Source organism: Athene noctua, chromosome 4 (genome assembly GCF_965140245.1).
Source record: "Athene noctua chromosome 4, bAthNoc1.hap1.1, whole genome shotgun sequence".
In the NCBI taxonomy this organism is placed as follows: Eukaryota; Metazoa; Chordata; class Aves; order Strigiformes; family Strigidae; genus Athene; species Athene noctua.
The window spans coordinates 74,377,274-74,401,183 of record NC_134040.1 but is presented as its reverse complement, the minus strand read 5'-3'; the positions used below and the strand labels follow the sequence as shown (position 1 = coordinate 74,401,183).

General features: G+C 38.1%; 1 protein-coding gene across 2 annotated transcripts in view; it reads right to left on the bottom strand.

The window, feature by feature from the left end:
* The window catches only part of GALNTL6 (polypeptide N-acetylgalactosaminyltransferase like 6), a 512,016-nt gene that overhangs the window by 81,621 nt on the left and 406,485 nt on the right, over positions 1 to 23,910 (bottom strand). For both annotated transcript variants that reach the window (XM_074904075.1, XM_074904074.1), the window contains exon 5: positions 3,607 to 3,792. In XM_074904075.1, coding sequence (XP_074760176.1) covers positions 3,607 to 3,792 — 186 coding nt within the window. The remainder of the gene's footprint in view (positions 1 to 3,606; positions 3,793 to 23,910) is intronic.

Here is a 23,910-nt window from a genome sequence, read left to right as displayed (position 1 = left end):
AGTTGTGCACACCAAAAGGCAGAGTAATCAAATGTGCAGCCTCAATGTTTTTTTCAGTATGCCTAAAATAATGAATTCTGTATACATACTACTTAGGCTTAAATGTAGCCCCAATACAAGTTTAGGAAACAGAAAAAAGGATGGTAGGGCTAGCTTATATTTCACAAGAGTGCCAGTATCATAGCTTTACAGATGCAAACATGCAGCTGCCTTTGCCAGCTGCTGCTCTTTCTGCCACCTGCTCCTAATGCAAGACACTGAAAGCCACAGCTGAAATGCTTTACAGTTTCTTTTTGGTTGTTTTTACTCATCATCCTCTCACAAATTCCTATTGGTCTGAAAATTTCCATACATTAGTTCAATGCACATATGCTGCAGATAAAGGGAAGAACAGACAGATAAGCATCATTGTACATGCAAAAATCTTGCAGATATGAGGGAAAGCCTGGGAACAAGAGGAAACATTGCTCAGGGCTTTCTCCCTAGCAATTTTAGGCAATATATACATATATATTTGAATTCAGCACTTTTAGTATCAAGTAGAGTGTGCATATGTGGCAATAAACAGAAGTTTTCAATATTGGATAAGTCTCTATCTCAAAAATATAGGTTTTATCTTTATGAGAAAGACACACCCCCTTGATTTTAAGTGCTTGTTTCAAATTGGCCTGGTTAAAGTAGCAATGACACATTGCAAATACTCTTATTTTCCTACTTAAATATATGATTACATATAGAGATAACATTTGAGTTGCTCAGCAAATTATGTCTTGTTATTTGAGTTGTCATAAGTACAAGTACTTGTACTCTCAGTTTCCCCACTGGCAAGTAATGCATCATTTAAATGTTGCAGAGATGGACAGCTATAGCTAGCAGGTGTCTTGATAACTTGCTAAGCATGATCTCATCATGATATAGTTTTAAGTCTTGGTCGGGAAAAAAATATGTTTTTACAAACCTAGTTCTTGTAGCCTATGGCACTACTGATTTATTGTCCATCTCCCCTCTTACTGCTCCCACAGCAACATCAGCAGAAGGAAAGATGTGCCTGTATCTTTCAGCTGGTTTGCTGCTCAGTTTCTTACCTGTGATAACTGTGACTTCACACTAGTCCCCCAACTACAGCAGCTGGAGCCCAAGTCACATCTTTCCTTCTGCTGACTTTATACTACTACTGCGGAGTGATAACAAATAGCTGTTTGACAACGTTTTTACATGACTACAGCTGCCTGCTCAGTGAACATCAGGCAAAACTCTCAGATCTCAGAATGGCTTATCTTGGTTTAGAAACCCATTTAAGCAAAAGAAATGGAATAAAGAAAGCTGAAAGAAAAGGAAGAAAAGCCATTTTGCACCTGTTTTTAAGAAAACAAAACTAAGGACTGTCATTGAAAACAACTGTGGCTCAGCTCCACAAAGCTATTTAGATACCTAACAAGTACTGAAATAACTCAAGTCTTCCTCTGGTCTGAAAAGTGATAGTCAATTCTGAAAATATAAGTTAGATACTAAATAACTTTGTGAACTATGTTTATGTGATTGCTCTTGGTTTCCTGACCACCTCCCCATCCTCTAACTTTTAATGTCTCATTTTGAACAAAACCTTGTTTGGAACAGTGGAAACTGCTGTCCTCTCAGCGAAGACTGTCAGTCTTCAGAGCAGGGCTGAATCGTGCTCGTATTGAGGACTTTTTGCTACACTTGGTAGATGCAATTGAAGCTAAAATAGGGCAGCTTCAAAGCAGTAAATACCTAATATACCCTCTGTTGTGGTTTCTTTGAATGACATTCAGTCACATGAATGAATCACAAGACAGATCTTTAGATAAACACTTGCAAAAATACATTCTTAGTAGCCAGGTGTCACCTGATTTCAGTAAATATTTGCCACTAATGGTTATGAGAAAGTTCTCTCATCCCTTTAGGAAAACAGGGCACAGGTCATCCTTAAATAGACTAGTGTTTGTTCTCTATTTGTCCTTCACGTAGTGCTCTACTTTTTCTTTCAAAATAAATCCTCTTGATTCTGGGCCCCAATATTCCTCAAGATTAATTTCTAGATTCTCTGCCTGGTTAATTATGAGTCTTTCCACTGTATGTGGAATGAGAAAGACCTCATTTCACTTGAGAACTAAGGAGAACTGGGACTTGGTCTCTGATGAAGTTTCTCTCATCTTTCCAGTTTTCTGTCTTGAGGCTGAGGGTCGCAATCATCAGTTCAATACCCAACTGCAACCTAACTACAATTATGAATCCTTTGTGACTCTTTATTTTTTGGTTTTTATAGGGTGAAACCCAGTCAGATATACCTTCATTTCAGACAAGAAAGCAAGAAAAAGAAAATTTGCAATTTTCCCATGTCTAAGTTAGCAAAATAGAAGGGTTACATCTCATCTGCAAAAGATTTCAGAGGACAAGAGTGAATCTTCTTGAGATTTTTTTCATTAGTGGCAATGTATTATGTGCAGTGGGGCAAAATCAGAAAGCAGAGAAAAGGTGGCTGTATATGTAGAGTAGTTTAGAGTGTTTAATGACTACTTGTCAGGGCTGCTTGTGGAAGGCTTGTTGAAACCTGTATTTCTCTCTGCTCCTTTATGCCATTTGGGTTTTGCATGAAGACATGGAGGTTATTTTTAAAAATGCTGATATTGTGGTTATGGACAAAGTGGTAACGAGGGGAAAGACTTTATGAGTAATTTGATATGGAAGCTAGAAAGGATATAAATTTGGAATTTTGTATATTATCTTGTTACTGATCTGAAGAAAAAACAGTTACTAGTATTTCTTTTTTTTTGGTCTCAAGTGATAGTTCATTAGCAGAATAGCATCTCTTCTTGGCTGCAAATGCTTTATCAGCATATTGTGTGGCCAAACAGCCCCAGCAACGAAGAAGAAACAATAAACATTAATTGCTGAAACCCTATCCTGTCATGCACTTATGACATACTCTTTAAATTAATAAAAATTTCTTTAATAGTAAACTCAGAAATGTTGTTTTTGCTAGCAAAAAGGCACTTATTTGCAAAGCACATGCACTTTGCATGTAGTCAGGTGTGTAGAAAAGAGGACATTGTTTCCTGAAGTGAAATCCTACACTACAATAATTGATTCTTTCCATTCGTTTGACTAACGGAGCTCTGCTGGCTGCAGCTGGAATCCAGCAAAGCATTCAATAGCAAATCATTCTTTCTGAGCTTCCTATTGTGAATGCAGTTGTTACTGGATTTAACTCAGGTCTCGGGTATATTTACAGCGAAATCTGTTTTAATGGAATGTGAAGGACTAAGAAGGAGTTGGAATACCTGCATAACAGAAGTTTTCAGGTGTATAGTAAGGGCACAGCATAATACTAGATTTAGTAGTGTATTTAGTAATCGTAATAATAAAATAAACTGTAACTTTAATAGGCCAAAGTGACCAAAATTTTATCAGTTGTTTAGTCACAAGAACTATAAAATGGAGCTGCTCACATTTCTCCGAGTTCTCTCTCCTACTGACTCTTCGGACACTGCAGCAGAGCTCCAAACACTTCTATACAGTCAGGACATGGCTTAAGCTACGTTCTATGCTCTAATTTTAATGGCTGTTAAACGCTCATACACTTACTAAGCAAGGGAGGGAGCCAATTCACGTTGACTTCGCAATGGGAATCCAGAAATGTCAAGACTTCTCCTCTAGCCAGCGAGGCTCCTAGCAGTCTGGTCCGAATGAGCCCTTCTCGTTTCTTGGTACGTACAATCCTCACTTTGGCAAAACGGACCATGTATTCCTCCAGCTTCTCTTTTAAATGTTCTAGAAAGAAGGGCAAAAAAGGGTCAGTGGTGTCAGGCCTGAAGGAGCCAACAGAAGGACAGGTTGGCATACAACCTGCAAGCAGCTTATCTACTTCCATCTTTCACCACTTCAAGTCCTCCAAAATCTGCCACAAATCCTCCCTGAAACAGTTCAGAAAGTGCAAATGTTCTCTGTTTTATCACACAGAGGAAGACACTGACACTCTGGACCTTTTACTGCAGTTGCTACTGGCAACCTGCCATCCACGATATAATCACCGCCAAAACAACTGCAGGATATTCATCCATCCTGATTCCTGCAGCCCAAGGCCAGATAAACATTCTGGCGTGCCATTTTATAAACAGTGTCCTTTCCAAGTGGGTTTCCTATATCAACTAATTATGAAGAACTCTGCATAGAAAGAAATTTTTTTAAAGTAAGAGTTAAACTAGCATGATTAGATTGTTCTTGTAATAGGAAGGTAAACAGACATGAAGGAAGATCTTAATAGTTGGATACCTGTGTGAAGCAAATGGACAGCTGACTTCCTAATAAAATTAAGCTGCAAATGTTGAGTAGTTGGTAGGGTCTCTTATTTGCAAAATCTGGCTCTGTTTGTATCACAAACCAGCATCTTTGGGAATATTTTTTCTGACTAGAAACACATACTAAGAATCATAAAAAAACCCCTAACAACAAAAATCACCCTACAGTTTTGCCTCTTCTTAAGTATATCTAAAACAGAAATCCTGATATTTTGTCGTTGATATAACACCTCAGCTTGTCAGACTCATTACTTTGAAAAAATCTGATGATTTCATTTGGCAGGGAAAGACAGAGAGCAAAGCTTAGTCTCCAGTAATTAAAATTGGTGATATACCACATTTAGTTATGCCAGGGGTTGTAAACTGAGTCTCACTAAAATGGGTTTGCCCAATTATGATTGGTTCTTATATCAGCTACTAATTCTTTGGACTTGTATGGTCAGTACAGGCCTTGATCCAAACCATACATCATTAGAGACTACAAGAAGTTTGTTACAGACTAGCTGAAAGGACTACCATTTAGCAGTAACCTGGAGTGTATAATGCTGACACATAGATTAAAGGCAACAAGCAAACAAGTCACAATGCAGAGACTACAGGATCTTGTGTAAAAATAAAATCAGGCTCCACTGAAACGGAGCTCCCTGCACATGCTCCTTCTTGTCTCTGCTCCTTTCCTTCCTAGCTGACCAACACACAAGACTTTCCAAATCTACCTGTGGATTAGGAAGGAGTAGAAACACTGGTGTGTTAGTTTTATGTATTTAGTGGGAAAGAATTGCATGTGATGCTTCTCTGTCCTGAGAATTCTGATGTACTCTAACACAGAAAGGGGAGCAGCCTGAGACCTGGGAATGTCAGCTTGCAAGGGTTACGGAACAGGTTAGGGGTTTGGGGAGGAGAATCTCAACACTTTGGAGACCTGCTGAGTCAAGTGAGTGGAGATCAAGCGAGGAAGGACAAGCCTGAGACAAAAAAAAAAGAATTACATTCACATCAACATAAGATGTTTTTGTCTCCTACTCTGTGGTTGATCGTAGAATACACATTTAAATTCTGAAATAAGAGGAAAAGAGCTATTCCTTTTTTTTTTTTTTTTGGTCCCATTTTGCTACATACATACTTAATAAAAAACTCACACAATCCCCTAACAGTCACAATGACAAGAGATGTACCGTGTCTTTGAATGGTGGTCTTTGTATGACCAACCATATTAATGGTACAAGGGCTGTGTGCCACTCTGATTCCTTTTAGGTACAGCTGTAATTCAGTGTCATGACTAAGCTGAAGTTACATCAAGTCTTAGATAATTTTGTGCCCATGTGCAAGACTGCCTAAAGGGTATGTTTATCAAACTGTTTCCTGTTTTTATGAGCTCCATTGAGGCTATTCCCATAGCGCAGGAATACAGAAGAAGGGAAATAGACCTTAAAAACAAAGATATAAAGACCTTGCAGGTCATATAAGAAAGTCTGTTAGGGCTGTCAATCTGGATTTTTTTCTGTGTTGGAAATCGTGTCATCTTGTAGACATGAAAAATGAAATAGTTTCAAAATGACAGGATATTACACATTTCCAAAGTAAATCAAACCTAATCTCTTACGTACCATAGCTTCTGTTAGTCCTCAGACACTGGAAATTTCCTGTAGTCCTCTAAGGTCATCTAACCCTGCTCCTCTGACCTCTTCCACACACAAGTCTTAAGTTTGTTTGCACTCAATAGTTCATAGGAATCCTGCACCAAGAACCTGACCACATTGCTGCACACTGTCCAGACAGCTAATAAAAAGATTCAGGTTACTCAACATGAACACAGTTCTCCCCTTGCAACCGACAGTTTTGATATGGCCACCACTGATGTTTAAATGACCTAATACAAACGCCCTCTTTTCATTCATTCTGATTGTTATCACTTGTCCTGGGACAAATTCAGTCTCATACAAAGGACTTAATTTAATTCCTTTCACATCTTGCAGTGAGCAAAGTCTGAAAGCTGAGTGCCTATCTCTTCAGGAAAACACTTCAGGGAGAGATGATGTAAACTATCAAATTACGGTACATTCTTTTCCGTTCTTATATCAATTGCTATATAACAAAAGAGTTGAAGAATATAATTTGATAGTCATCAGTTGTATTGGAGCTTGAACTCCATGAAATCAGAGGTAGTTCATAATATTCTTTCATTGCTTTAGGTTCCTTGCAAACTCAGGAAAAGAGGTCTCTCAATTTTTCTTTTTTTTTTTTTTTTTTTCAGAATAATAATCTGAAATTCTGTAAAACAAACAAGAGTTTTCTATACCACCTTCCTGCCTCTCTCTCAAATAGCTCTTCACACTTTTCAGACAACATGTCATCTGATTTGTGAAGAACTGCATTAAAACATCTAGCACATCTTTTGATGCCAGAATCACATATCCCAAAATTGTTTTCATCTACTCAATTAGTCCCATGATTGAATAATTTTATTATTTTCTCCTTGTCACTCAAAGATTAACTTGCAAAAAAGCATAAGTACACAACAAAATTTGCACATCTTGTTCACACAGAATTCCAAATGCATCGTCATTTAGACACATCTGGAAGTAATCAGGAAGAAAACAAAAGCAAGAAGTGTTAATTTTTATAAAGCTTAGTTAGACAAGTGACATGAAAAGATCAGGTCAAAATCAAAGTATATGGATTACTAGAGACACATAAGGTATCTAGATTTGTTAAAACAATTACATGTTAGTAACATCCTAACAGTAAGTCATGACGTAGTCAACAGATGCTAGTAACAATACCTAACGTATCTTAGTTTTGAGGTTTGGCCAAGAAGACAGTTTGGGAATTTATTTGGAAAAAATTCTCAGTAAATACAAAACCATCACAAAGTACTTGTTTGACAACCCAATCCAATATGGTTGTGCAAATGAGAATATCTTAAAGTGGAGGGAAAAAAAACCCCAAACCTTTTGGATCCATAAGTAATGATTTCTTAAACAAATCAATACGAAAGTGCTCTCATATTGTATTTTTCCCTACAATGTCTTGTGGCACTATCTATTTCAAATCTTACCAATCTCTAAAAGCATAAGCAAACACAGAGTAACAGCCAGAGACAGTAGAACAGTAGTACTTTTAAAGAAAATGGTAGTATTTTCTACTAATATGAATAGTAAAAACATATGCTTCATGTTGACCTACTCACTAAAGCCACTCCCGCATTACTCAATGTACTGGTATTATTATAGGTGAGATAATCTTTAAAGCAAAATGGCAATTCTGCAGGACCTGCAGTCAGCAGCTGGCTTTAAAAGCTAGTTATTTAATAACAGAGCTGTGTTTGAGCCATGGGTCATGAAGATATAGATGCTCTAACAAAGGCAATACCTGGGAAATCCACAGCTCATGTGTTGCATAAAACAGACTACACAAGACTTTATAATTCTCTGTATGGGAATAATTTTGATTAACAAATAATCTAGGTGTTTGTGATTACTAACAAATTTTGATTTTTTTTAACCTTGCCCTTTCCCAAGAATATCAAAATAAACTTCCCTTTCTCACAGAACTCCATAAATTTCCTTTACAGAAGAGAAAACCAAATGATACTTTATTTGCTATAGTAAAAATGCATTTTCTCACAGTTCCCAATTATTGTGTTGCTAATATTATCTCCAGAAGAAGCAACTCACACACAAAACCTATATATGACACATATACATATCAAAACAAGTAAACTCAAGTGACCAAGCAAATATGCAAAACTGTAATTCTAAAGAAATTCTTTGAAAGAAATTATAATGTGGTGTGTAAAATAAAAAGCAACCTGTAATAAAAATGTCTTTTTAACATCCAGGGGACAATGCATTCTGCCCATTTATTACCAAAGGAAAGAGTTCAAGCAAGCTTGCCATGACAATAAAACAGGGACGTAGGATGGTTTCATTTATATGCTGCAATATTACATAAATTTCACTTTCAGAGTTAGGCATGAGAGAGAAGCCAGTATTTAAATTCTACAGTGAGCTATAAATGGTGCACTTCGGATATAAAGAAGTCAAAGCCCCTGTCACTAGATATGGGGAGTAAATGTCTAATTTGTAATTTAAAAGAAAAATACATCATTCTTTTCACAGTGTTGATCAAATGAACCCATGAATCATATGTTTGACACATGCCAGGCACCTGCCAGGGCAAGAGTTGGCACAGGCAGCGACAAATGAAGAATAATGCATGGGCAGGAGGTTTACAGACTGTCACTGCTATGACAAGTGATGATAAAGGGAAGCATTATATCACTTCTAGCGATAGCCTGTAAACAAATTCTCCATTGTAATTGTTTTGTGTGGGCCATCTCTGTCTTCATTTAAACTCTGGAGAAGTTTTTCCAAAATAGCAGAGACACAATTGCCTGGTCATAGTAATTAAAGATCTACTCAGGCAGAGTACCCAGTTTCTTAATTTGGTGCCCAGAAATAAATTGGAAATCAAGGTTCTACCTTTGTCAGGGAAAAAAAAATAAAAAATCATAGTAGTAAAAAGCAGCACTGCAATTCTTCTCTTCTGTTGGGATGCATACAGGGAATATTTCATTATCACACTGGTACCCCGTGGCAATATGTGCTATTTGACAAGAAATGTTTCTCCAAGGTTATTGAGAAGGTGTTAAGACAGACTTAAAAGATGATGTGAAAGCTGGAGCTGGTCTTCAGTATTTGCTTGACTGCAGCAGGGACCATGAAAGAGGAAGGAAAATACAAAGAAAATACAAAGAGGGGCTTTTGTTAAGCCCCTCTTCTCAACAGCCAGGCAGGTCCATCCCAAATCGGGGCCTGTAACACAATTCACTCTCTGCACAGTTGCAGAACCTCCAATTTCTGCCCCAAAGTATCTACAACCTTTGTTATAGTATCATTGACCTGCAAATTATCAGATAATTAGGAACAGCAACAGTTTGCTAAATGCCCTGATAAGAAATCTGAACTAAATCTGTTTCTTTTTAACTTTAATTGACTGAGAAGTATGTAATTTGAGCTGTTCTGACATTTGCAAAATGTGCCATATAAAAATAGTTCAAAAATCCCCTTACAGTAGTAGAAAACATATGCTGGCCTCTCCTGTTGTCTCAGCACAGGCACAGGGGAGGAAGCAACGTGGTCAAAACCACAGTAGTTTGTGATCTTAGGTCAGTAAAATCATCTGCAGGTAACCATTTCTGCTGGTAAAAATTAAAGTAGTCAAATGGATGCTTTGACATGCCACAATAAGGAGGCCAGCTCAAGAAGATTTTTCTCAGTCTTTTTCTCTCCAGCCAGTAGCAGAGCGCTTTGTGCCCAATATGTAGAAAAACCTGCAAGTACATTTATGCAACATCCATGGCTCTCATTATGAAAAGGATCTCCATCACTTCATGCCCTTTTCTGCAGGACAGGATTATTTTACCAGGTAAAATTAGCAAGGATACCCTTCATTCCTTTCCTGAGGCCTTGAGCATACATTTTTCCTGGAACACCTCAGCTTAATCTTTTGATGACAGAAAAGCTTCTGTCTAGTTTGTCTTAAGCTTGACAGAAAATACATAAAGGAAACAGTGGTCTATGATTATTCAATTATTATTTGTCTTCTGCTGCAACTGACAGAATAGCCCTCTTGTATTGGGTTTGTGTGTGGCCACGTCTTGGTAGCAAGGGAGGGCTACAGAGGTGGTTCCTGTGAAAAGCTTCTTGAAGCTTCCCTGCCTCCAAGTGAGATCCAACTCTGGCCAAGGCCAAGCCAATTAGTGATGGTGGCTGTGTCTCTGTGATAATGTACTTAAGAAGGGGAACCTGGGAGGAAGAGGGGGAGTGAGGGAAATACCTATGCAAACACCAAGGTTCATTGAAGAAAGGAGGAAGAGGGAGAGAGGTGCCAGAGCAGAGCCTCCCCTGCAGCCCGTGGTGAGAGGGCAGCTGTGCCCCTGCATGGAGGGCAACAGGGGAGCAGCTGCCCACCTGCAGCCCGTGGAGGACCCCATGCTGGAGCAGGTGGCTGCATCTGAGGAAGGTGATGACAGAGGGAAGCCCACGCGGGAGCAGTCTGTTGCTGGGAGGACTGCAACATGTGGGAGGGACACACTGGAGAAGTTCATGAAGAGCTGCAGCCCTGTGGGAAGGATTCATGTTAGATAAGTTTGTGGAGGACTGCCTCCCGTGGGAGGGACCCCACACTGGAGAAGGGGAAGAGTGTGAGGAGTCCTCCCCCTGAGGAGGAAGGAGTGGCAGAGACAATGGCTGACGGATTGACTGCAAACCCCATTCCCTGCCCCTCTGCACTGCTGGGGGAGAGGAGGTCAAGAAATTGGGAGCAAAGCTGAGCCCAGGAAGAAGGGATGGGTGAGGGAAGGCGTTTCTAAGATGTAGCTATACTTCCCACTGTTCTACTCTGATTTGATTGGTAAATTAGTGGTGTTCAAATTGAATTGATGTTCTTTTTCCTCCCCCAGTAGAGTCTGTCTTTTGCCTGTGACCATAATGGGTGAGTCATCCCTATCCCTGTCTTGATCCATAAGCCTTTTTTTTTTATTTTCTCTTCCCCATCCCACCGGCAGGGGAGGAGTGAGCGAGTGGCTGTGTGGTGCTCTGTTGCCCTCTGGGCTTAAATCATGACACCTCTCTAGTGCATTGCCATTATTTTTACTTCCACTGCCTATATATATGCTACCATAAAAGCAAATCTGTCTGAAGAGAGAATACAAGGTGAGCCCATGAATATGGGTACATCATCTTCCTTTCTTCCAGTCTCCCTTCAAGTTTCTTATTTGCAGAAGGTTGGTTGGAAATGTTGGTTGGCCACTGAAATGTTGCAAAGGCTGTACCAGGTCAGTTGCCACTTTTGCTAGACAAGCTGAAGACTCCAAGGAGGGCAATTCCCCTGGTTACACCTCTGGGTAAGCTACTTCACTGCCACACTATCCTTCTGGTGAATAACTTTTTCCTAAAGTCCAAATTGAATCTTCCAAGCTGTGTCTTGGGGCTGTTGTCTCTTATTGTACCATCTGCCAGTACCAGAAGGAATTTGGATCTGCCATCTGTGCAATTCCCACTCAAGTTGCTGTGAGCAGCCATTAAATGACCACTTAGCTACTGCTTTGCCAGACTAAACAAGCCCAGGTTCCTCAGCCTCTTCTCAAAGGTCATATGTGTGGCCCATGAGAGTCTCGCCAGTCCTCTGCTAAACTGAGTCCAGCTTTCATCATCCTTCTTGAACTGCAGAGCCCAAAACTGGATGGAGATTTACAGGTGTATGTAGCACCAATATAATAAAAAGCACCCACTTTCACTTTCATCCTAGCATATCCTAATCCAATTTGCCTTCCTGGTGATTAAAGGCCACCACTTTCTCCTATTCACCTGGTATCCACTATGGCCTCTGCAGGTCCTTCACAGTACACCAGCTGGCCAGTTTGCATTTTTATGGGTACACTGGGTTATTCACCTAGGTGCAGAATTTAGAACTCCTTGTTGAACTTCATGAGATTTATTTTGCCCAATCCTAGAGCTTCTCTGGACTGACACTATATTGTTTGATGTGTCAACCACTTTCTCTAGTTTACTATCACTCACAGATTTGCTGAGGGTATGCTGTCCCATCATCCAGGTTATTGGTGAAGATGCTGATTAACATTGGCCTCAGTACTTACCTAAGATATTCTGTCAAACAGACATCAAGCCATTGATTAACTACCCTTTGAGTCCACCAACCCAACCCATCTAACAGTCTTGTACATGCTTCCTCTGTCTACTGGTGAGAGTGTTACAGGGACTAAAAGTCATGAGAAGTTACATCCATCACCCTTCCCTTGAACATCATCATCATAAAAGGCAATCAGACTATTCAAACACGCTTTGCAGTTGGTAAATATGTGATGACCATCCTATATTATTTTTTTGTCCTTCATGTATTTGCAGATGGCTAGGCACCACCCAACAAGATGTGCTTCACGATCCTTTCAAGCAGTAAGCTGAGGCTTGTTGGTCTGCAGGATCCACTTCTTTCTCTTCCTCAAACGTAAGTAGCACCTTTTTCTAGTTGGTCACCCAGTCTAGTTTGACTGTCACTTTCAGTGCTTGCCCAGTCTTCCATCGTGCCTTTACTTTTCAACCAGTATTCTCTCTTCAGATACTCAGATCCAAAGTCTTTTACTCCTAATTAGTCCTGATTGAGTAATCCTGGAGGAAGGATGGGGAGGTGTTCTGCCAGACAGACTTTAGCATCTGAGCCATAGACATGCCAGACTAAAACAAGTTCCAGAAGCAGACAGGTACTGTGAAAAGTGTTGGATATATTAAGTCTGACACAGACTGATAAATAAGAGCAAAATTTATAACTGCTTGGTATAACAGCAATTGGCTAACAGCAACATCATTTGAGCACTGATTACTCATACTTTCCAAACGGTTTTGCATGCCTAAGAATAAGAGCACTTGAGAAAAGCTATGTAGTTTAGCGGTGATCTGGAAGTAGCACTGTTTAGAGAGAATCTTGAGCTAAAATGCAGCCTCTTTTCTGATATTAATAATGAGCGAAAGTCCTTGGTTGATATATTACAACACTATGGAGAGTATCCTGAATATGCAATAGTTCTGTTCATCACTTTCACATGAGTATAAATGAGTATAAACTTCCAGACAGCACCTTCATTTTGATGTTGAGTTTCAACTGCAGCCTGTTAAAGTTGAAAGAACCTCCAAACTTGACAGTAAATGCACATTCCTTTGCCACAGCCTGAAAAGGTCAGCATTACTGAGAGCAGGAGGCTGAACAGAGCAGATGAATACGTAGCTTAGTTAGATTTCATTCACGATAGACTTAAGATAAACTTCTCTGAACAAACCTGGTTTGTAGCGTATGGGCTTTCATATCTTGTCATGAAAGGAATGACTGGGACTGCAGAATCTGTGAGGCTAGTTAGATTTGCTGAGACTTTCTCAGACTGTAGCTCCAGGCAATAGAGACATGCAGAGATCCCGGTGTCTCTTTGTTCCACTTCCCTGAGCCCATGTAATTGTGACTGTTATCACAGTTGCTCTGTCACCAGCACAGAAGCACCTGGGACCTCTTTGTCAACAAGGCACATATTCAGGTAATTGAATACACACAGGAGGTTACTCAGACATAAGGTATGGTGACTTATACAGATGCCATGGAAGCACCATTAAACCTTTGAGATGCTTTTCCATTCCAGATTTTGAGAACAGAGAAAGAAGTGAAACAGTTCCGTTTTAGGTTGCAGTAATTCAACATAGTAAATTAGACTAGCCCATGAGCAGCTAGGGCTGGCTTGCTAGTTTGTTGGTAGTGTTGACATGGCTATGAATTTTCCCTTTTCATAAGGAAAGAATGAAAGATGGTTATTTTTTCCTACAGATTTATTTTAACTGCCAGTTGTACGAGGCAGCTCTTGATACCCTCCCTGGTGCTATATAATGATAACTCATGTCTTTTCCACAGCTGAGAGCAGACTCCTTCGTTTGCTATCTTTGCATCAGTCTAACTCTGAGAAGGGGGTCTCCAGCTGGGAGAAAGGTGGGACTACCTTTTACCCAAAGACTAAATGATCTAACCATTATTTATCATCTGAAAACCTCCAGAGTAACAAAATTACCAAATTTACATTTTACATATCACAGTTAAACCCTTAATCAATGCTCAATGTATTTTATACCTTAAAATGGAGGCAAAAATAACTTAAGCACTTACTCCTTATTAATTGATCTTATATACTTAATACACAAAATTAAACATATTTACACCCCCCCCCACCCCCCCCCCCTTGTGCTTTTTGGCCTGTTGCAGCCATGACAGTGAAATATATCTCCCCAAAAGATCTTTTAAGCCAAAATATTTTAAATACAGTTACTATTTCTTTGTACTTTCTTAGTATCTAATTTTAAAGCAGTTATCTTTCATATATACAGGCTGTTCACATTCCTTTAATGTCCATGTTCAGAAAAGGGTTTTAGAACTGCCTGAAGAAAGCCTATGACCTGCTTTTTCATACATGTTTCCATACCCATTTCTGAATGCTTCCCAATAGTAGCTTTGAAAAAAAGGGTAGGGAATTACGTTATTTTTATAGCTCTGTTCCTCTGGTTGTATCCAAATGGTTTGCCAGCTATAATATGTGGAGGAATAAATTTGTTCACCACAGCAATTACACATTATAAAATGCAAGTATACCGTATGCTGGATGAGGAAGTTGGTTAAGAATATACAGCAAAGCAGTCTTAAACAGGAAGTAAAAATTAATTAGTAGGAAATTACTTTTGCTGCAAGGTAAATATCATAACCACACGAACTGGAATGTGATCAAGAAACTGAACCCAATTAATGACACAGCAGATTGGGAGAGAGCCCACAAACAGAAAATGAAACGTACATTCCTCTCTGCTTGTCCTGCTAACCGTATGTGTTATTGAGAGCACTAAAAGCACAGTGCCTGACCTTAAAGGTGAAAGGAAACCATACAAGTCATGTTGCAGCCATCGCACTTTGCAGAATATTTTGCTCCCTGGAATAGCTTCACTGCTGCAGCAGCATGGCTAATGGAATAAAGTTCAACCAAACTGAGAAGAATTTGTCCCCAGTACCATCTTGGTAGTCCTGAACCCCATATGACCTGCACAACTGTGCTCAGGGACATGCTGCCCACTTGGGTAATAAGAAGGAAGGCAGAAGAGGTTGCAAAAGTGTTTTTTATGGACATTTTTTTACAAAGACTTTACCATGGATGGACACACTTGCTTTGCCACTTTCTTACACCACTAATTCGATGAATGTAACTGTGGCTACAGCTCAAACAAGAATCTGGGCAACTCGATTAGTTATCAGGGCAACTCTGATAAGTATACAGTAAGATAACAAAGAAATGTACAGCCTCCTTTATAGATCATTGTCTAGACACAATTATGTAGTACAGACCTGTCAAAAGGGTGACCTTGCTGCATTAAAATTTGATTCTTTTTAACAGATCTGTTTATGACACAGGTAGTAACTTGTCCCCAAGAGAAGCATGTTATGAGGTTTCTTCCAGTTTGCAAGGCCTGAAGAAGAATATTATTTAAAAGTGAATCCCGTGTAACTTTCCTTGAGATCAATACATTACTCATAAATGCTATCCTCTTCTTTTCAGACTCACTCTTTTGCATCCTGACAATATTAATTGTTAAAAATTGTAAACGATGATCTGTCAAGCAAGACTTTTTTTGGGACTATATTTCTAACATTGCAAACAGTCTTGCAGATTTTGAGACCCGTCTTTACACTGACATTTTCTCTGTTTTGCCTGAAACTATCTTTGACGTATTTTTAGTTCTTTCTCCAAAATATGTCACTGACTTTTACAGTAGGTGCTGTCTTCAGAGAATAGTTTTCTCTCCTACTGCTCTTTTTAACCTCTCAAATGCCAAGGACAGATTGTACTGGAGAACTGGTGAAACACTGCTGCGAGGATGGCACTGACCTTATATTTGCAGAGAACAACAACACTGGTCCTTGGGAAGGGGAGAAATAGAAATCATACAGCTCGTGTAATTACTTTTTAAGTAGTAAAGTAAAAGTAAAGTAAAAAAACTTTTAATTCTAGTACAGCTCCCTACACTGAAAACTTTTATTTCCCAGAGTAATTCTACTGACAGTACAACTCATTGCAAACCTTAGGCTCTACTAACCTTAAAGATACTGGAATATGGATACTTCCTAACAGAATATTTGAATAACTTTCTGTCTAACTGAAGATGCTACACTTCTGTAGTTCTTTTCCACTCTATGTGTTAACCATCCTGGATAAAAGGTCAGGTCTTAAACAGAGCTTGCAATTAGTCATTTTCCTCAAGAATTCAGTGGGTGTTTTTTCCTAGTGCATGGGTTTGTTCTTGTAAATAGGACAAGTACTTGAACTATGCTTTGAAACTAAGATTTCAAAATACAAGAGAGAGTTTGGGCAATACTTTATTCTCCCTGAAGTTTGATATTATATCAAGAAGTTGCTCTTGTCTTCCAACTTTTGTATCAACATTTGTCTTTTTAAAAACAGCCTATCTGACATAGGAGTTTGAGTTCTGAGGCACCAAGTCTTTACTATGGACTGATGAATTTACTGAAGCTCTGAATGCTGCAGCAGGCTAAAATATGAAGATGCTCAATGAGGTTTCTCTAACCTACTGAAACAGGCCTTAAATTCCTAGCAGTGCAAATACTAAGTATGCAGCCATAAGCTTTCAAATATGCTTTGTATCTCCTGAATTTTACTTCCTACAACACAGCACCTGGCATTACTAGACTTTTCAAAGCTGGAATGCAGGCCTTTATAAGTTTCAAGAACACTTATTGTTGAAGCAAGTATCCAATTCCTTCTCTTGATTGCTTCATTCCATCATCCAAACCTTTTATTTTCTTAGTTGTTATTTCAAGAGTTTTCTCTATTTCAACTTGGTTTACAGTGGAAATAGGTCTCTTTTGAAACTTCAATACTAAAAAGCTGCCATCTTCACTAAGCTAGAACTGTAGTTCTCAAAATAGTTTCACTCATTTATTTGCAAAAATTAGCCATGTTCTTGGTATAACCTTTGCAGTCATTGCTATGTCAAGGAGTGCAGTGAAAGAAGATGGAGTTGATGTTGCTGAAGAGGTTTCCAGAAAGCTGCGGTCTATGGGAATTTTCTGACAGCCTACTGGCAAAGAAAAGCAATTTGAGTCATGTTTTTGAGATTAGGTCAGGCGTCTTTTTTTTCCCCTTTCATTATTTGCAACAAACAGTTTGCTTCCAAAATTACAGCGGTGTACAGAAATCTTACAGTGAAAGAACTAGACTGCTTTTTGTGTTACATACTTTGAAGCATGAGAATTAATTATCAAAAAGGAAACCATTCTCTGTTCATAGACTCATCTGCTATGATGATGTTCCCCTACATAATGAGGCAAACACTGATGCATAATTAGGCATCTCCTAACATCAATATGAGCTATTAATCAAATAATAACACCATGGTTTTTCCATGGATAGATGATTGTCTTTTCACTTTTTATTTAAAACAATAAAAAGAACAAATAAATGAGCTGCTGCATAACTCAAGCTTTGGAAGAGAAAACATTAGGTTCTTTCTTTTCTTTGTTATCTTTTTTCTCTCTGTTTTACACATTGAATCAACCTGTCTTTTCCTATCTCTCAGCTGTCATAACTGTTCTGCAGTATCACTGATGCTCTTCAAATCCTCTTTAGTCTTGCAGGTTCCCTCATTAAGGATGTGAATTTAAGAAGCAGAAAGACATACTGAATATTAAATGAACATCTAAGATCCAAAGTTCAAATAAATAAATAAATAAATATTATATTGAATTTTAACTGGCAGATCCAAGCTCATAGCAGCTTTCATACAATGACAATAGGATTAGGCCCCGACTACGTCCATACATTTCTATATAGTTTATTTTGAACACTCCTCCCCAAACGTCTGTCTTACAATGTCAAAAGAGAGAAGATGTGACATAGGATATAATCTAGTAATTTTTTTACTTTATTATGTTAAGAAAGTTTAGGGTAACATGGTTATCTATGAGTACAAGGAATAAGGATGGCATGGACTGTTCTAAATCCTTTTGGAAAGTTGAGCCTTAGGCTTGTTCCATCTCCATATGGACAACCATGTGAGTCTGGATCCAGCCACAAGAATTTGTTACATCTGGCCTTTACTTGTATAAACACAGTCTCCTCCTAGTGATCTTTTAAATCTTCATAAAAAAAGGATTAATGGATTATCAAATATCAATTGAAAAATCATAGTCATGAACATGTCTTATTGCTCTTGGAAAGTGTAAAGCTATTTCAAAACTGGTCATATCTGCTTTACAGCATTTCACTGATCCTTAACGATGGACAAAATGTTGTACTTCTGAACACAATTTTCATATATTTATTACTGTTAAAACTACAGATTATAGATTCAACAGAGGAAATAACCTTTGTATTTCAGATTTCCTTAACATATAAAAAAATAACTTTGTCCAAACCAGCATTTAAATCTAGAATAGAAATGCCTGAAATTAAGAAATATATGAACAGGAAAAAAAAAGATTGTCTCATTTTAATTTTTGAAGTACTTTTTACTTAAAGTATTCAGCAGGCCGCTAATATCTTGGTTGATCCAAGAAGCCCCACTGGTCCTGACCAGAACTATATGCATCTTCCCCTCACCATCTTTTTGCTGAACTGGAAGTGTTGTGGTTCACACATAGTGTGTCACTTACATTTCTCCCCAATTTTGTGCTAGTGTACGGTTTCCCACCTTTAGCAGAGAAAGTATTTTAAAAAAAAGGTGTAATAAAAGGAGTGGGAACGTTGTCATTTGCTGCAAACATCTAATACTTTTCATCAATGTGTCCTCTGCACTCTAAGTGGAACATCAGCCATGTGAAGATCTACTGTGGTAAGCATGTAAGTGCAGTGGAAAAAAAAACAAGGCAGAAAATATTCTCCCTGGGAAAACTCTTCATGGAGTCACATATCAAGAGCTGTTCTGTGTTACAGATAACCTCCTCCAACTACTCAGAATCACACAGGCAGCCATCCCTTTCCAATAGCCAACTCACTAATCCCTATGGCAACTCCAGCAATGGCTTGCCTGGGAAAAACACAGGCATTTTTGCATTTACCTGTAGTCTGACCTGTAGAGCTATTAGTTTTTCTGTGGTGATGTTGCAATCAGTTCTCACTGGTTTTGTTGAGTCTTGTTTAATTTTTAATAACTTATTCCCTGAGGTTTGCTTTTTTCCTCTTCTTGTAAGGGCATTGCTTAAGCTCAAGTAAAATGGGTAGAACCCAAAGGGAATAGGTATAGGTAAAAGCAGGTACAAACAATCAGAGAAACAGTGCCACTGATGACCCACATACCAGTTTTGTTCTCACTTCGTGGATTTACTTTTAGAAATTAGTAAAAAATTGCCAAAAAAAAAATCCGATGCAATTTTCTGATTAACTGTGACATAACTAGATTCACTTATCAGCAGCTGGAGTGACAGATACTTGTCAGGTTCTGGAAAGTAAACTTTGACAGCGCAGAAAATATTTATCTTAATTTCACAGCTACCTGAGAGAAAGAGCTCTGAATTATTTTCTAGAGTTATGTTTCTGTGTTCATATTTTCTTGGAAGCAGCTGAAAGGAAATAAGAGTAACAGAAAAATAACATGGGAGTAAATAAAAGTTACAGTGGGCAAAGCTGAATACGAGAAAACTATAAAAAGCAAAACAGTAGAGAGTACATAAGTAAAAGATAAAATACAAGTAACTACAATATTCTGAAATGAATATGACTTCTATTCATACCAGGCTATCATTCTGCTGAAGAAAATGTTGAGCTTTTACTTCTGCTATAAAGGGCAGACTGCATTTTAGCAATACATCTTGTAATCTGGTTCACTTTGCAGCTTGGAGTGAAAGGGACAACACTTAAAACTCACGGACATATCAAATACAAATGAACCTGATCCCCAAATGAACAGTTGGAGACGTTCAGAAGAAGGAAATAACATGCTACGTGGTTCCTTTCACTGATACATGCTTAACTTTGCCCAGAAGAAATTCTCCCAAAGATAAGAGACTCCTTTAAATTTCCCTCAGTACAAAGGTAATATGCTCCATTTACTAAGATTACCAGCCAGGACTTTAAAGTAAGAGCTTTACACAAGTGTAAATTTAATTTTCAAGGGAATTAAGGGTTGGAGAGCTCTGTGGACCACTCAGTTTGGCATTGCCAAATGGTAGCAATAGATCTCAGTCTTTGTAAAAAAAAATGAAACACATCAGGACATAGAACTTGTTATGCTGTGTCTTGAACTTACTGTATCTTAATTTGCTGTACCTGTAAAAACTCAAAAGAAACACAGATCATACCTGCAACTTGCTTAAAGATCTGATTATGTTGTCTAGCTTGCCCAAGCCGTAACACCTCAATTATTGGTGGTAAATTGGCTGCTGTTTATCTTGTGTTTCTGAGCTCAATTACATTATTTGATTTTTATTGCGTTGCATTTTGTTTAGCTTTGTGTAGTTGCACGGTTCTCCCCCTAAAAGGAAATCATAGCATCTATAGAAAAGGATTAAAAAATCTAAGTAACTTACCCTGGGAGGAAGAAACCCTCAACTTCATACTCCTGATAGCAAAGAACTCAACTCAGTGAAGCAACATGTAGGGAGGGCGAGCATAACACCAGAGCAAAGGGTAGATAATAGGATGTTGGCTTATATTAATAAGAACAAGGAATAATTAGATAACTTGTATAAGTGTAAATACAATTTAAATCACACTAAATTAACTGATGGTGGTATTTTGATTAGGCAATAAAAACATTAGGTTAACAATACATTCTAGTCCTTGGATTCAAAGGTGTGCTCTTTTGTTTTCCAAGACTAAATTGTGCATGTTGTACACTTATATTGTGTTTTTCAAAGGATCTCACAGAATATGAGAAAATATACTTCAGTTTCCTTTGAACATGTCTTAGTGACTTTTCATAATCTCTTGTTTCAATAACCCTACGGTGTGTTTTTCTTTAGCAACTACTCCAGCAAAACTCTGCAGAATACTTTGAAAGCAACAAAGTCAGCAAGGCAGTATTTCATCTATTCGTCAATGTCAATATTGTTTTTACTTTTAAGACCCTTTGCAGCCTCTGAACACCAAAGCTATCTGTTTCATGAGACAACGGTTTACCATGGGACTTAGGGCTTGTTAGTGTAATGATTCAGTATCTGCCATAAGACAGAGGCAGCTTTACACACACAAGCAATAGCTTTATACATCTAGTGAGCTTATGAAAATGCACTTTGTTTTAAACCAAGATCTTCTGAAAAGGACTTTCATATAACAGATCATTTGTGAACTATACAGGGAAAACTTCAGCATATATGAAAGAACAGAAGGTTGAATTTGTAATGCCATCTCTGTATTTGATGGTTCAGACAGGCATGAGCTTCACTACACCTCAACAGGTAGAATCTTTCAGAGAGCTGTTGTGGTACTGCGGGACCCCAGTCCTGTTCCTGTCTCAATTCTTTTTTCCTGGGCATCTCTGGGGAGCATGAAGACCTCAAGAGTCACTACCAAGACGAGCTTTAAGAACTGCTGGGGAGGCAGGGAAATTTCTGACTCCAATGAGCTGATGTAGCCTAAGGACTGCAGAAGGTAGCATCAAGTCTATAAGACCTTGCCCCCAAATAATAATAATACAAAAACTCTACCTGTGTGTGTGTACACACTTGTGTGTGCATACATGTGAGGACGGGAGGTGACAGCAGATGGGAAATTCACTCCCTGTGAAGCTCCCGTCTTACTCTGGTGACTGGTTAGACAGCAAAAGTGAACGAATTACCATTTCAGGTGGCTAAAGATGCAAACAAATAATTCTACTCCAACTTAGGGCTATTTCTTCTATGAAAAGTTTTCTGAACCAAAGTTACCTGTAGGAACTGATAATGGCAAACGTATGCATGAGAAGCCTTATTTTCAGTCACATCCCTGGAGTCCCCAAATGTAACTATACCTAGGGATTCACCTACTGAAATGAACTAGGTAGCTTATCCAAAACTATTTGGCATGAATTTATCCACATAGGGAAAAACCACAAGTGTACCAAAATGACTTCACAAAAGTAACCTTGCAAAAAGTAACAGCTACATAAAGCCAGTCAGATACTTCAGGCACTAAACACTTAGAAAAATAATTTATGTTCACCGAGGAAGTAATTGACTATTAATTAATAAGTTGGATGTTAATACAAGTAAGATTTGGCATCAATTTAATACCATGACTGTGCTTTTCTAAATACTTCTGCTACACACTGGTATTTTCACCAAATTAATTGTCAGGCTAGAGAAACTTTTGATTTCTTTTTATTAGTGAAGTCCAGTTTGGGTTTTTTTGTCCAAAACTTCACCTATGTTTTAAACATATCTGTGTAGAATAAGTGTAACTCTGAATCTATTGTATGCTTATGATTAATTTATTTTTCCATAGGTTCCGCATTTCCTCACCATCTCTCTTCCTGGACAAAAATGGATGTATTGTAAGAAAATGGAGAAGGATTTTTCAAGTCAGTCAATTATGTGTTCATACATTTTCACACATTATTTCTATCAGAACTACAATTACATGAGACTAAGGAATAAAACTAGGTAAAAAGACATCTCTTGTTATTTTTCATTACTGAAAGCTAAAGTTAATCCCCTTTTCATATTTCTGAGTTAAAAAGGTGATTACTTTAGTAAAAATGAAGAATGGTTACTATTGGTAGCTTTGTGAAACACTGCTACTTATTCTGCACTGGAATGACATCATGTATTTCATGTTGTGTAAGACTTACAAAAGTGCCTAAACTAAAAAGGCTCTGCAGTACCACATTATTATTTTAATACTTTGTAATACTCCCACATGCACTTTCAAACACCCAATAAGTTTTTATGGAAGTTCTGAATTTTTCTGAAAACAAACACAAGGTGAATATATGCACGTTTAAAAAATAGTTGCCTTGCACTAAATTTCTCCTGGAGAGCTTCAGCAAATATAACAAAGAAGAAATAGCTGTATATTAGTCATCTGATCCACAGCATCATTTCTCTCAGATTTTTCTGTCATCAGTCATGAAAATTGTATGTAAAAAGCAACTTGTTTCTTTGTTTACTTTCTGTTATACATCTCAGTTTCAAACAACGCAGTGTTTGACTCATCAGAAATACACAGATCCAGGCTTTGCTGAATTTTACTTCTTTTCTAAATCACTGGAGTCTGTATTTCTTCATTTTTCATGTCATCTAAATGACTTGATTTCTACCTGGTCACTGCATTTTCCCCTTTAATTGTCACGTTAACACCTGCTCTTGAAGCCAAACTGTCTGCAGAACAGTGTAGAGTTGGAAAACTCCGACTGCTGTTACCACAGATCAATGATTATGGGAAGCACGGAACGATACATCCTGCAGTGGCAATTAAACTACTGTCTTCTGGAACGGAAAATTTCTCCCCAAGTGTAATCTAGATCCTATAAATGTTCTTGCTGAAGCCAAACTTCAAAGATTGTTTTTAAAAATATCTCACTGAAAGATTCATGTTCTTCTTACTTTGCACAATTCATCCCTGCAAGGATAACTTAGGAATATATGCTTTAGCAACAATTCCTCACGTTAACAACTTTAGACAGCTATGAATTGCACACACAGGCAGGATGATTTTTGTACATAATCTAAAATTTTCACAGTTCAGCCACATGTTGCAGAGCATTAGGAAAAGAGATGCCATTTATTTAATCTCTGAAGATCACTTTGCTTCTTTATCTGAAATGAGAGGAATTAATTGTAGTCAGTCAGGTGTTTTTAGAGAAGTTTCCTTGCTTACATTTGTGACTTCTCATTAAATGATATGGCTAAACTAAATAGAGAAAAGTCTTTAACAAGCAATCACTGTGTCAGATAAGCTAATCAGTAAGTAATGGCCAGAATGCTAAAGGTCTTCAAGCGTTTAGCAGTCCTTGATAACACTGAGAGATAAGTATTTAAATACTTTTATAACTCCCATTAA